Raw genomic sequence first — 13,747 nt, 5'->3', positions numbered from 1 at the left:
AAGACCACTGATAATCTCCCTCGATCTGGGGCTCCACGCAAGATCTCATCTCGTGGGGTCAAAATGATCATGAGAACGGTGAGCAAAGATCCCAGAACCACACGGGGGGACCTGGTGAATGACCTGCAGAGAGCTGGGACCAAAGTAACAAAGGTCACCATCAGTAACACACTACAACGGCAGGGAATCAAATCCCGCAGTGCCAGACGTGTTCCGCTGCTGAAGCCAGTGCATGTCCAGGCCCGTCTGAAGTTTGCCAGAGAGCACATGGATGATACAGCAGAGGATTGGGAGAATGTCATGTGGTCAGATGAAACCAAAGTAGAACTTTTTGGTATAAACTCAACTCGTCGTGTTTGGAGGAAGAAGAATACTGAGTTGCATCCCAAGAACACCATACCTACTGTGAAGCATGGGGGTGGAAACATCATGCTATGGATCTGTTTTTCTGCCAAGGGGACAGGACGACTGATCCGTGTTAAGGACAGAATGAATGGGGCCATGTATCTGGCCAAGATGGCGCCGCGGATGGTCGCCCTGGTGCTTCAGTGCGTTACTTTTGTTTTGTTTTTGTGCATTTCTTCTGTGTCTGGGGACTCCTCTGGATACTCCGCTGGATACTCGTACACCAGAGAAGAGCTCCTTAACTACAGGACTACAATGCCTGTGGAAGTGCTATTTATGACACTATGTTTGCACTGAAGCACCGCAGCAATTTCCTAATGTTGTAAACCTGCTCAACATTTGGCAATAAACCCCATTCTGATTCTGATTTTGATCGTGAGATTTTGAGCCAAAACCTCCTTCCATCAGTGAGAACTTTGAAGATGAAACGAGGCTGGGTCTTCCAACATGACAATGATCCAAAACACACCGCCCGGGCAACAAAGGAGTGGCTCCGTAAGAAGCATTTGAAAGTCCTGGAGTGGCCTAGCCAGTCTCCAGACCTCAACCCCATAGAAAATCTGTGGCGGGAGTTGAAAGTCCGTGTTGCTCGGCGACAGCCCCAAAACATCACTGCTCTCGAGAAGATCTGCATGGAGGAATGGGCCAAAATACCAGCTACTGTGTGTGCAAACCTGGTAAAGACCTATAGTAAACGTTTGACCTCTGTTATTGCCAACAAAGGTTATGTTACAAAGTATTGAGTTGTATTTTTGTTATTGACCAAATACTTATTTTCCACCCTGATTTACGAATAAATTCTTTACAAATCCTACCATGTGGATTCATGGATTTTTCTTTCACATTCTGTCTCTCACAGTTGAAGTGTACCTCTGGTGCAAATTACTGACCTCTGTCATCATTTTAGGTGGGGGAACTTGCACAATCGGTGGCTGACTAAATACTTTTTTGCCCCACTGTATCTCAGGAAAGCATTGGTATTCCCCTTGGTTGTTGTAGCAGGATGTCTGAATGACAGTGACTTCTCCTCGTGAACGACAGAAGCGTGTTTTAGTGGTGGTGTTTTTCAGACTGGTGGTGTGGGATTGGATGTAACATCGTGAATAATTGATGTCTTTTGTAATTCAGGCCCTAAAGGGTCCCAGTAGACATCAGTATTATTTAGATGTGCGAGGAACTCCTTGCTGTTGTTGCATGCAGCATGCATTTTTAATACACCTGTAATCACGCAGCTGTGAGGAGTGTAACCCTTTTAAAAAATGATGCAAATCAACATGTGAATGTATTTGTGTTTCAAGAAAAACAGTTGTTGACTTATCCCAAGTGTTTACATCTAAGTGCTTCTCTAAACTGCGTGGCAGTCGTATTCTATGTTGTAGTTTGTGCGTTAATGGTGTGTTGGCACCAGTTTCTCAGAGTTTCTCAGGCAGATATGCTCCTCGTGTCGCCTCCTTAGTCTGTAACCTTCAAACAACCACAACAACACAACTGTTGCTGTGCAGTATGATGTGACCTTTACTGTGACAAACAGGATGGCAGAGGGTAGCTGGTAGCTGGACAGATGGGGAGAGGAGCATTACATCACCACAGCCTTGCAAGTTTCATTCTGCCTCTCTCAAAGTCTCATTAGCCAAGGTTTCTAATGTTTTCTCATGCACGGATTTTAGACCGTGGTAGCACGATCCCCTTGAAAAATTGGGTTAAGGAGGAGGAATAACGGCAGTGATAGCAAGAATATTCAATAGCTGCTGAAGCAGGTTATCTGAGTTAAACAACACACAGACTTTTTTTTGTAAACTTCTGCACTTCTCGTCTCCGAACGACTAAATAATGTGCAGCCTTGTTTTTCACTACATCTTGTATTTTGTGAAGAGTGCTATCCATAACTCTGTAAAGTGCTGTTGTACTGGTGCAGTTTGGCAGATAGTCAGTGGTAACTTGGTATTTTTGTTATAGTTTTATGGAACTTTGTCTCTTTTTAGGTATTGCATGTTCAATACTGAGTGTGTGAAGTGACGTACATTAGCAGCTGCATGCATTTTTTTCAAAATATGCAGTAGTGTAGGAAAATGCATGATGTGAAAATAGTGGGGTATATATCAGCTAAATGCTTCAAATATCAGGGAGGGTGCAAGGGAAAAACACAGAAACAAGGAGGGATTTGTTTAGAACGAGTAGAAGAGACTAAGTTGTAATTGGAAGAGCACGTTTCTCACCATTTGTGTCTGTTCTCTCCTTTTTGTGCCCCTTGGTTTCCTTTCACAGTTGGTTACACGATGAATGACTTAATCTTTGAGTGGCTGTCTGAGAACCCCGTTCAGGTGGCCGATGATCTCACCCTCCCTCAGTTTGTGCTAAAAGAAGAGAAGGATTTGGGCTACTGCACTAAGCACTACAACACAGGTGCAATAAGTGTAACCACCAAGTTACCCATGTTATAAGACTTTTTTTGCATGTCGCAGTAAGCCACATCTTATTCCAGTACACCCTGCATAATTCTGATTGCATGAAGTCTAGTAGCCTTCAAGAAAAATGTCATTTTAAAAGACAAACTTGTTTCTTACTGTATTTATATTTCAGGTCATGACACAAAAACATGAAAAACAAGTAAAGCAAAACAGGCAGTCTTTTGTCTTATGCCATCTTTCTGCAGGTCAGTTCACCTGCATTGAGGTGAAGTTCCACCTGGAACGTCAGATGGGTTACTACTTAATCCAGATGTACATCCCTTCCCTTCTCATTGTTATCCTCTCATGGGTCTCTTTCTGGATAAACATGGATGCTGCACCAGCCAGAGTTGGTCTGGGCATCACCACAGTACTTACAATGACCACACAGAGCTCCGGCTCAAGAGCCTCTTTGCCCAAGGTGAGTCCTACACTACCATTTAGAAACCTACAGCCCTGGAAAATTGTTCAAATTCAGGTGAAGTTTAAAATAAACATCAGTCTGCTGGATTTAGCATGTTGCTTTTAAAATTAGAAGATCTGAGATGGAATAAATCACATTTAAAATGTCAGCAGAGTGCAAAGAAGTAACTTTTCTGCCACAGGACCTGAAATATTATCCTCGGAAACAAATTAACAGATTTTGAAACTAATAATATTCCCAGATTTGTCCAAAAACTTAAAGTATGAGAAGAAATAGGATTACATAACGCTATCAGCTCCAGAAAAAGGTCATTGACCAAGTGAAACATATGTAATAAATGGCATTGTGAACTGAGTGTGAAAATTGTACTCTTCTGAGATTTTCAGACATAAAAGTAATGCAGGATTTACAAAAACCATTAACTTTGCTGATATTACCTGACAAGACAAATCAAATGTTTCATGAGATAGCAGCAGAGAATCAATGTCTGTAAAAGACGTTTTACGTGTAATTGGTTCTGTATGAGTATAGATTTAATGCGAAGACCTTGTGACTATCACAAGAAAAGCATCAGACACACTATGTCAGCCATTTCAGATCTATACACAACCTTAATCGGCACTTATCTATTTGATGACTGCAGTTTGTCCCAGATTTGAGCTGAATTAAACTGTGCATGTACTGAATTCCTGAGACACTTCAGTGAGAGTTTGACAGAAATCAGAATTTGTCGCATCCTGTTATTACTCCTACAAAGTTGTACTGGCTGTGCCCACCAAAGTGAAGTCAATGGAAATGAAAAAAAATCTTTATTTTGTCTTTATGTGGTAAATGGACTGACATCTATACCGCACATTTTTAGTCTTTTGACTATTCAAGCCACATTTACCTATTCACAATAACATTACAGCAGCTTATTCTGTGACGACCCGCTCCACCTCCTGAGCCACAGGGAGTCATTTAAAAGAAACTGTTTGTCAATCCCTCTCTGTTTTTCCTTGCTTCTCTGTATGTATCTGTAACAGTCAGTTAAATGCTGCTCAGTTGAGTGAGTGCCTGCTCCGTTGGTGCTGCTGATGTGGTGTGACATATCTTCTCTCATGAATGACACGGCCAGGGGACTCCCCAAGCCTTAGCTGTGACCTGCCTCATGGCTATGTGTCAACAGCCCACAACCCACTGACTCATTTGAATTCTAGGCCATCCCAAAGATGTATGTCATTATAGCCCAGAGCCTGTGAACAACCCACGAAATTATCCATCAGCCTTATTGATTGGCTATTGATTACACTGTGACCTTGTCCTTTTCCAGGTGTCTTATGTGAAGGCCATTGACATCTGGATGGCAGTGTGCCTTTTGTTTGTGTTTGCTGCCCTTCTGGAGTATGCAGCAGTTAACTTCGTCTCAAGGCAACACAAGGAGTTCATCAGGCTGAGGAAAAAGCAGCGGCAGCAGAGAATAGTAAGTGTAAATGATGCAAACACACACTGCTACCAGAAAGAAAAACATACACACTTGTATTCAGTGTCACAATCTAGTACAGGGGTGTCAAACTCAAACACACAGTGGGCCAAAATTCAAAACTGGAACAAAGTCACGGGCTAACGTAAATATTTATTGAAATATATTTATTCCTCCAGATATGAGAATGAATCTTTTCTTATGGACTCAAACACGTTTTGCTGAAAAACTGAATATGGAACAAGCAAAGCTTAATACTAAACAATATATATTAGCTGTGTAATACCAGTAGGCCAGCTCTGATAGTAATTTGTTATGGCTTTGCGGGCCAAATGTAATTAGGCTGCGGGCCAAATTTGGCCCGCGGGCCAGAGTTTGACACCTATGATCTAGTAGATTCTGAAAAGCATGGATGAAGAAAGAAGACTCTCGAGTCCTCGTCATCCTATTTAGCAATGAATTTTGCCTCTTGTTGTTGTGCGATGCTGTAGATCCAGGAGCTGACAGCGTCAACACGCTACAGCTGGCTGTCACATTAAATAAGGAAGATCCAGTCTCTTCAGTTCAGCTCGTGAGCAGTGACCTGTTAGAAGATCTTGTGATCTTTTACCTCTGACACTACTTTTGATGCAAAGCAACAGGCTTCTTACCAACCTTGTGGCACTGAATTACTCTAAATTTGACTGTTATGACAGATATGAAAAGGCTATACCGATTAGTGTTGCCATCCAGTAACTACTGCAATTTCACAGAAATTCAGGTTCTTTCTTCGTCCTTGCTCTATTTTTTCATCAAATTTTGTGAAACTGGTCTCGGTAGTTTTTGAGTAATTTTACTGAGCACAGCTAAGAGTTGACTTTTACCAACAATGTACAATATAAGAATATCATCTATTTTTTTTTTAACACTAAAACAAACCTATTCCAACAGGTAGACATGTAAATGACCTATGGGCACTTTCCAATAAGCCAACCAGCCTGCAGGTACACTCTAAATGTCAGTGAAACACTGAACTCCATGTATTCATAATTTTCTATCACACAATAAAGTTTGCAGCTATAGTTGGTAAGTTGCTATTAAAGGGGCACAAGCATGTTCACATTGTATGTGCAGAAGATAAATAGGCATAACTCCCATTATTAGGCTGTCCATTTGAATTAAAAGGGTAAAACTGTGATAGAGCATCTTAGCAACAACTTAGCAGTTTGGTTTGTTCTTATTAATAGTTTCTTATTTACCTGGAACGCTTGACTTTGTGTTTATTAATAGTGATCAGTCTAAAAGTTGCAACACCAACCCTCTGGAAAGTACGCCTCAGTAAGTGGTATCTTTTGGTTTTTGGTCCTGGCATATTCTTTCATCCAAAAATATATCTCCTAAACTGAATCCATATCCTGAATAGCAGTTGTTAGAGACAAGTAAGTTGACAAATAAAAGTCTTTAAAGAGTGGTAAGACAGAGATGTTTGTCTCAAGAGAAACAAACAGGACATTTTGAAAATCCCATTAAACACCTCCAAGTCTAGGCAGCCTCCTAGACCTGTGGCAGTGTTCCCTGTAAATGCAGGAGAGTCCAGCAGATTTGCAGGACAGCTTGCTTCCTGCACAGCAGAGAGAAAAGAGGAGAGATGGAGAATAATGGTCTGTAGAGAAAAGGACTTCCCCTGTTCACATCAGTTGGACAATTGCTCCCACAGAGGAGTTGGAGGGCACAAACTATACATCTGAGGGATATTGACGCCCGGCCCTGTAGTTGTAGCAGAGAGATGTTGCGAGTCTAAGGCAAACAAATCCCAGACTGACTGAGGCTTAATCAATGAGAGGCGAGATTTCAACCAGCTACTGTATACTGTGCATACCCACAGCGATCAAATGTGTAAAAATAAATACATGGATTTGTACTTCCATTTATAGTCTTTACAAAAATAACTTGAACCGGCTCCCTGAGGATTCTTTTTTTGTCTTCAAAGCCGTTTCTTTTCACTAACATCTACACTCACAGTATGTCTTTAATTAAAAGCTAAGAACATCTACTTGAGTTTGTTATTTGGACCTAAAGTTTGTGTATATAATATGAACATGATTTTTTTAAATGTATCTCTAATACTCAAAACAAATCAAAAATATAAGGTAAATGCCTTCAAATCAAATTTTTTAATCATAAAAAATGAAATGGTCAGTAACTGCTATCTCTGTTTGTCTACCATCCTTTCCAATGGAGGTATCTGCTAGTCAGCCTGGGAGCGTTGAGTCGTTGCGAAAAGCCAGTGACATCCCTGGTAACAACTCAACCTACAGGAGTCTCAATCAGCACTGCAGCGCTTGCGCCAGGGTAAAAGGAGTAAAAAATCTAACCCTGTGTCAACCCTGACCTTCCCAACCCTATTTTTGTCCATGCATCCACTTTTTCAAATTGTTTAGAGCAACTTTCACCTTAAACGTGAATTCCTGACCTCTTTTCCTGAATTAAACCCAACTTGTGCTGATCTCATCTTGTTTCTATAGTCATGTCCCTTTGACCTTTAGCTGTGGAAATCTTTGCACTTTGCCCTTTATTCTTCCCCGGTGTGTAACCTGTTTTCAGGCTCCAGGTATTCTTTCCTTGTCGAAGGAGAAGCCATGCTGTTGTATTATATGTGGAATGTGGTTTAATAATGTCTTGCTGAACAAACTTCAACTACTTTCTGGATAAATATATCATCTGGGTGGTAGTACATCTTCTCTAAAACTTGAAATGTGTCATTCAATATGATTCCGCATTAATAGTGCCTTTACGGAGGAGGAAGCTATTAGATATGGACCCCAGTACAGTAACAGATGTAAACTTTTGAATTGTGTATTGATAACAAGCTGAAACCACGGCTTCATGATGTCCAGAGAATATTCGACTTTATTTGTCAGACCACAATGCAGTTATTCACTTTGCCTCATTTCAGTTTTGATTGAGCTTGGTCTGGTCTTGGTCAGGTGGTGGTCTGTCTGGGGCTAAAGCAACAGGTGCCGACATAATCCTAACCATGTAGAAATCTTGGCCAATCAGAAGTCTAGAAGCCTGGACGGGAAAGAGTAAACACATGAAGCATAGAAGCAGTCTTTGGTCTTTTCTAAATGGAGAGACAGTAACTGCGTGTGTATATGTAAGCGTGTAAAAGCTGCATATAGTAAGACAAACAGCAACAGTATGTAGTCTATTGTAGAAATTTATCTCGTGTACACAATTATGTGGCGCACAGGATGACGTCAAAAAAGGCGCACACCTTTGACGTTGCGTGAGTTTTCGAAACTCTCCGTCCTGGCAGGAGTTTTTAAAAATCTCAAAACGCCATTTACGTGTGGACGAAAGTGTAATAAAGTGTAAAGTAAAGTGTGCGTGTTAGTCCCCATAGGGAAATAGTTCTTCTGCATTTAACCCATTCACCCAGTGAAGCAGTGGGCAGCCACCAATGCAGCACCCGGGGAGCAGTGTGTAGGGACGGTACCTTGCTCAGGGGTACCTCAGGGTAGCCGTTCAGTGGAGTCGAACCACCGACCTTTCGATCATGGGGCCACCACTCTACCTACTGAGCTATCCCTACCCTAAAGGCCCAAACGCATAGAAAAAAAGCTTCATTTTCAAAAGTACCCGTGTACATTTGGACATACCCTGGATTTTGTTTTTAAACGTTGTTTCTTCTCATGTTTTATTTGGTTCACTGATAGTGGTTTTCAAAAATTCTGAACCCCCCAGTGATTTATTTTTATTTTTATTGTTTGTTTACTACAGAATCATCTGTTTCTGGTGCAGTGGCAGAACAATCACTGCCTGTCATTGTAACCTTTCAGCTGTGTCCTACATATTTTCTGGACACTCTTCTTTCAGTGATACAGTCCATCCATTGACTCGTCCATTTTCTTTCGCTTGTCCAATCCCAGCTCAGTGATGACATATAACACTGAAAATGTATTTCCATTGTAATAGTTTGAAAGATTAGTCCTTACTCAGATGCACATTTTATATTCAATGATTAATGATCTAACTAATTCTGTACCAGTGAGTAAGCATAGTTATTCACGGGTAAAATGACTAACCGATGTAATTAAAGATCATGAAACACATGAAATTTTACTAAAGCAGGAAAAAAAAATAGCTCGCCTGTTCTGATCATTTGTGTTTTTAGACAATAACTTTACTCTCCACAGAGCACAATGTGGTAATCAGAGCGGGTTCAGTTGAAGTTATGCCAGTATAGCTGCTGCGGAGAGTACAGGGCAGAGATGAGCGCCTATTATCTTTAGAGAAATGCACCATTAGACTTTAGCACATGATGTTCTGTATCGTTTAAGGTGGCAGAGGGATAATTAAGCTGTGCTAGAAGAGCAGTGTATTCCCTATCCACCTGTTGCATAGTGCAGTTTACCAGTGCAGTAGCAGAAAGTTGGTCGCAAGGTGTAAGTTTACAGTAAGTTAGTATACTTAGATGTGCACTCTTAGTATCTTTCTGCCAAATCTGTACAGTACTGAGAAACGACATTCAGCAGAGAACCAGAGAGCTGCCGGGGTCAGTGAGAGAGAAACAGAGAGAGGCGGGACACGGGGATCAGAGCTTTCAGGGCCCTTCACACTGACTACTAATCATCCAATTTAGATCCCACATCTTCACTTTCCCCTGCTAAAGTGAATCTCTCAAAGTGTCAGAGGGCTGTCAGAGTTAAGCTGCATGTCTATTAATATTCTCTTCAAAGGGCGGGAACAGTGTCTCAATAACTGTTTAAAAAAAAAAAAGTGCATAGCCATTCATCAAAGCATAATGCCAGATCATGACTTTATTAATATTTTGAGCCATTTTATTAACATTCTGAAAGGTCTGTCATTCTGTAACTTTGAAAAGGGGATAGATGGGGGTTATTATTTTCAGAGTGGCAAAAAGAAGATGCCCTCATTTTCACTTCTTTGGTTGTTTGAATGAAGTAGATTGTTACAGATACTTTTAATCTACTTTAAACTCAACATCTTCAGGGATACGGCAGGCAAATTTTGAAGCTCTTAGGATAATCTGGAAGAAGTCACATTTTTGATAGGCAGCCTATGGACCCAAGCTCTTCTCTCTGTTCCCAGTATCATCATCAAATCCAAATGCATGATTTAATATGAAAATATCATATTTCTGGCAGTATTGTGGGCTCAGTCTATCACCCTACAGTAGACTCTAACTGTGCAAGTGGTCACATGTTACAGCTCTCACACACCAGATGCATAATTTCACTGGACAAATTTGCAACATTTATTTTTTCAGATCAAGCTTGATTTTTTTTCCTTTTCATTTCATGAAAATAAACCGATCTGACCAGTTTAACCACTGCATTTGGCAGCAATTGCACTTGGAGCTTAAAACATACACTGATATTGAATATATGATGATACGGAAATACTGAAATAATACTGGTTTACCTCCAACCCACAGCCAGACGCTGATCCGGGTCAATTAGCTCTTTGGTATCGTTTCTCTGCCTCCTCAGATGTTCCCAATTCTGCCCCACTGACTTCCTGAAATATGTGTGAAACATGATACAGCTTCAACTCTGGATCAAACCCTTCTCTTGAGACTGGGATGAACCCAGAATCTCCATTTCTTCCTTTCGTTGTTTTAAAAAAAAAAACCAGGACCAGCTTACGATCACTTGATGCAGACTTTTTTGCGGTCTACGTTTTCCGCTACGATGGAACACTTGCTGTGTTTATATACGTTACACTACGAGGTCACATCTGAAGAAGCCTGAAGAATTTTGTGTCGTTTTTTTCACAGTGCACTTGGTGTGTAAAAGCCTTCAGGTACCGGTGTTCTTTGCTCCCATTGGTAGCTCACCTCAGAGTTGAAAGGAGTTGGACTTTGTACCTGCCCGTTTCATATTGCTAGCAGTTATCTCTACTGACTGTCTGCTACCTATGCTGATGCTGATATAACTGTGGCAGCAGAAGCATGCAGCACTACAAAGTAAACTGCTACAGTTTAACAGTTTATTTGTGCTTTCAGATGATTTTCAACCCTCAACCCAGGCATGTTTTTTTTCTTCTTTTTTTTCCCCTGTCTGCTGAATTTTTCTAGTTTTTGAAAAATCACTACTTATTTAGTTTTAAGCGAAACAGATGTTGATGTTTTTTCAGCTCTGAATCTAATGTAACAATGTTGCTTTTCAATACAGTTTTATGTATGTATTGTAAGTTTGCTTGAGTTTTGACTTCTGTTTCTCTTAAATGTAATTCTCCTAAACTTAGGCTGGTGTTATACACTTGGTGACAAATCATCACCGTTTTCAATCTCAAGGTTTTCAATCATTTTTTTTCCCTTCTGTTTAAGCTATTTTATTAAAAAAAAAACAAATGTCAGGAATTTGACAGAACATTTTAGAAAACACAACTTTTTCTTTTTTTCTTTTTGCTATTTGTTGTTTGGGTGATCTCATTCTTACACTGCGCCGCCCTTTTGTGCTACTACACCACAGACGCATTTAAGAATAAGCCACTGAGCGGAAATGTGGAAAGCTGTATGCTAATCCATGTTGACAGCGAGAGGCCAATCTGTTTTTCCCTGCTTGACTCCACAGGAGGAGGAACTGGTGAGGGAGAGCCGCGGTTTTTACTTCCGGGGTTATGGCCTGGGTCACTGCCTGCAGACCAAGGATGGCACTGCTGTGGAAGGAGCCAGCGTGTTCACCCCACCACCACCTCCAATTACCATGTTTGATGGAGAAGTGCTTCACAAGCGTTTCGTGGACCGAGCCAAACGAATTGACACCATATCCAGAGCCGTTTTCCCCCTGAGCTTTCTCATATTTAACATCTTCTACTGGGTCACCTATAAAGTGCTGCGACATGAAGACATCCATGCAAATTTGTAAAACACTCTGCCAGTCTGGGATGTTGTTGTTTGTTTGTTTTCTCGAAACCAAAACTGCCTGTCAATCTACATTACAGTGAGGAACCGTGTCAAAAGGCACATCTGCTTCTCAGAACCACTGCTAAAAATAAAAATGTTGTGCTCAGGTGCGTCTTCAGGATCTTGGACATAGAGCAGTCGAGAGAAACTAGATTATGCTGCGTGGTTTCTGGCTGTTGTGTGCATTTCCGTCTTGGATTGATTTGCCTGGATTACAGCAGAGACGAGACACTAACGGTACTTTTGGGTTCATGACCTTTGCTTCAAAAGATGGATAAATGATTTCAGCGAAGTTGGTCCTGGCTGAACAAGACATTCTGACTTGAATTTTGACACTACCCAGCTTTGAATGAATGTTTTTGAAAATATTTTTTTTAAACAACTTTAACAAATGGGTGCAAACAGTACGGGCGGGGAGGGGAAGGGGGTCTTTGATATTTCTGACTATTCAGTACGTGATGATCATTCAGTTTAAGTATCTGTAACAAGAGATTATATATAATGGTGTATAAAAGTGTATATAACAAAGCTGTTCATTATACTGCACAAAGCACAAATATGTATTTCCTTTTGTCTAAATTTAAATAAATTAAATAAATTGTTATTCTGCCAGGAAAACAGAAATGATTCTGCTTCTCTTTAACCTTGGTATTCAAATGATTCGTTTTGGGGGGTGGAGGGACAATGTAGTCAAAGAAATCAGTCACAGAATAGCTGAATCACACACAATTACTTTTCTATTGCATTCATTTAATAGCAGCCATCAGCTCTGAAACCCCAAGTGGAAAGAAATTTAAAAAAGGTTCTGAATAAAGAATTATTACAAATGTTACAGATGCAAAATCTTAAATTGACATTAAGATTGTTGGAGTTTGATTTGTGATAACATGTCACTTGCATACTAAATCTAGCAGGAACTCACTGAAAGTTTGCATAAGGGCTGCTATCCTCAGGAGTGGTTTGGAAGGTGTGGAAATTCAGGGATGCAGTAGAGGGAGAGCATCGCCAGTGAGGGAGGACGAATGGGTTTTTTAATGGGAAATCAGAGGGTTGTTTTATCAACTAATGAGTTTGAAAAGGGCTTGGTGTTCCACTGCTAATGACAATGAATTCAGAGAGGCAGCCAGAGCCTACTGTCCTTTTGTTGGCAATCCTAATCAACTCCTCTGTATTGTATGGTTCCCCTGGTAATGAAAATGCGTGTGTGAGAATCCTTTAGTGTATGTGTGTGTTTCATCTGCCTGCTCTTATATCAATAGGGTTCTGGGGGGGGGTTTGTGCTTTAAACTTTACTGGGTTAAATATTATCCTATATGTTGCCATTTTTGGAATCAAAATCTAACGTACTGGATGAAAGATTTAAATAAGGAGCTACTGTTATATAAATGTAAAAAGCATTTACACGTTGGACTCTTTGCCTCAGCTTGAAGGACACGTACCTTGAAGTCCTTCATACTTGCTTGTGACAGCTTAAATTTCTAAAACAGTCTGCAAGGGCATGCAAATGTCAAAAGTGTTGACTGTTGCATGCCATGGCTAATGCATTTCCCTTTAATCTGAAGCCTTTAGGACATTAGTTTGAGGAAATTTGGGGAAATAAGCTGATTTGCTTTTTTGCCTCTAGTTAATTGAGATTAGAATCCTTCCCATGTCTAACTCTATTTAAACAAAAGTCACAAATTGACACTTTACATCTCATCGGTTTAATCCATGGTGGTTGTGGGTGTTTGTAGTGGATCCCTTGGGTAAGCTAGGAGGGTTTGGACTGTGGGAGTTTACTATGGCTCATTCAATCAGACTGGCATCTGGGGAGTTTGTAATTTCTACGGTTCGGCCCATCTTCTTGTAACTTTAGGCACTCTTGAGAAGTTTTTTGTGTGATGTAAGGTGTGTTTTCCTCCTAGTTAGAGACTGTTGCCATTGATGAGTGCAGTTGCCATGCAGGGCTATGCTCGTAGATGGTGGGTCCACATGAATCCCAAGAAGAAAGCTCCGACAGCAGAACATTGCATTTAAACAAAGTATGAACACCAAGGATTGAGGTAGAGAAAAGTGTCTATTCTGTGGCTGGTTAGTGAGCAGTTGTTAACAGTGGC

General features: G+C 40.7%; 1 protein-coding gene across 2 annotated transcripts in view; it reads left to right on the top strand.

Annotated features, from left to right (window-relative positions):
- The window catches only part of glra4a (glycine receptor, alpha 4a), a 49,243-nt gene extending 37,189 nt beyond the window's left edge, over positions 1 to 12,054 (top strand). Inside the window, exons 6-10 of one of the 2 annotated variants that reach the window (XM_086301115.1) lie at positions 2,671 to 2,808; positions 3,059 to 3,273; positions 4,589 to 4,738; positions 6,959 to 7,069; positions 11,320 to 12,054. In XM_086301115.1, coding sequence (XP_086157241.1) covers positions 2,671 to 2,808; positions 3,059 to 3,273; positions 4,589 to 4,738; positions 6,959 to 7,069; positions 11,320 to 11,613 — 908 coding nt within the window. In that variant the 3' untranslated portion in view covers positions 11,614 to 12,054. The remainder of the gene's footprint in view (positions 1 to 2,670; positions 2,809 to 3,058; positions 3,274 to 4,588; positions 4,739 to 6,958; positions 7,070 to 11,319) is intronic. The other variant, XM_086301124.1, reaches the window with a different exon arrangement.
- The last annotated feature ends 1,693 nt before the right edge of the window (positions 12,055 to 13,747 follow it).

The sequence above is a fragment of the Aulonocara sp. 'chitande type north' Nkhata Bay genome, linkage group LG2 (assembly GCF_057382095.1).
Source record: "Aulonocara sp. 'chitande type north' Nkhata Bay isolate Kocher_YH1m ecotype deep benthic linkage group LG2, A_spYH_male_GT1.1, whole genome shotgun sequence".
In the NCBI taxonomy this organism is placed as follows: Eukaryota; Metazoa; Chordata; class Actinopteri; order Cichliformes; family Cichlidae; genus Aulonocara; species Aulonocara sp. 'chitande type north' Nkhata Bay.
Note: the sequence above shows the minus strand (reverse complement) of the source record. Positions and strands in the feature narration are given on the sequence as shown.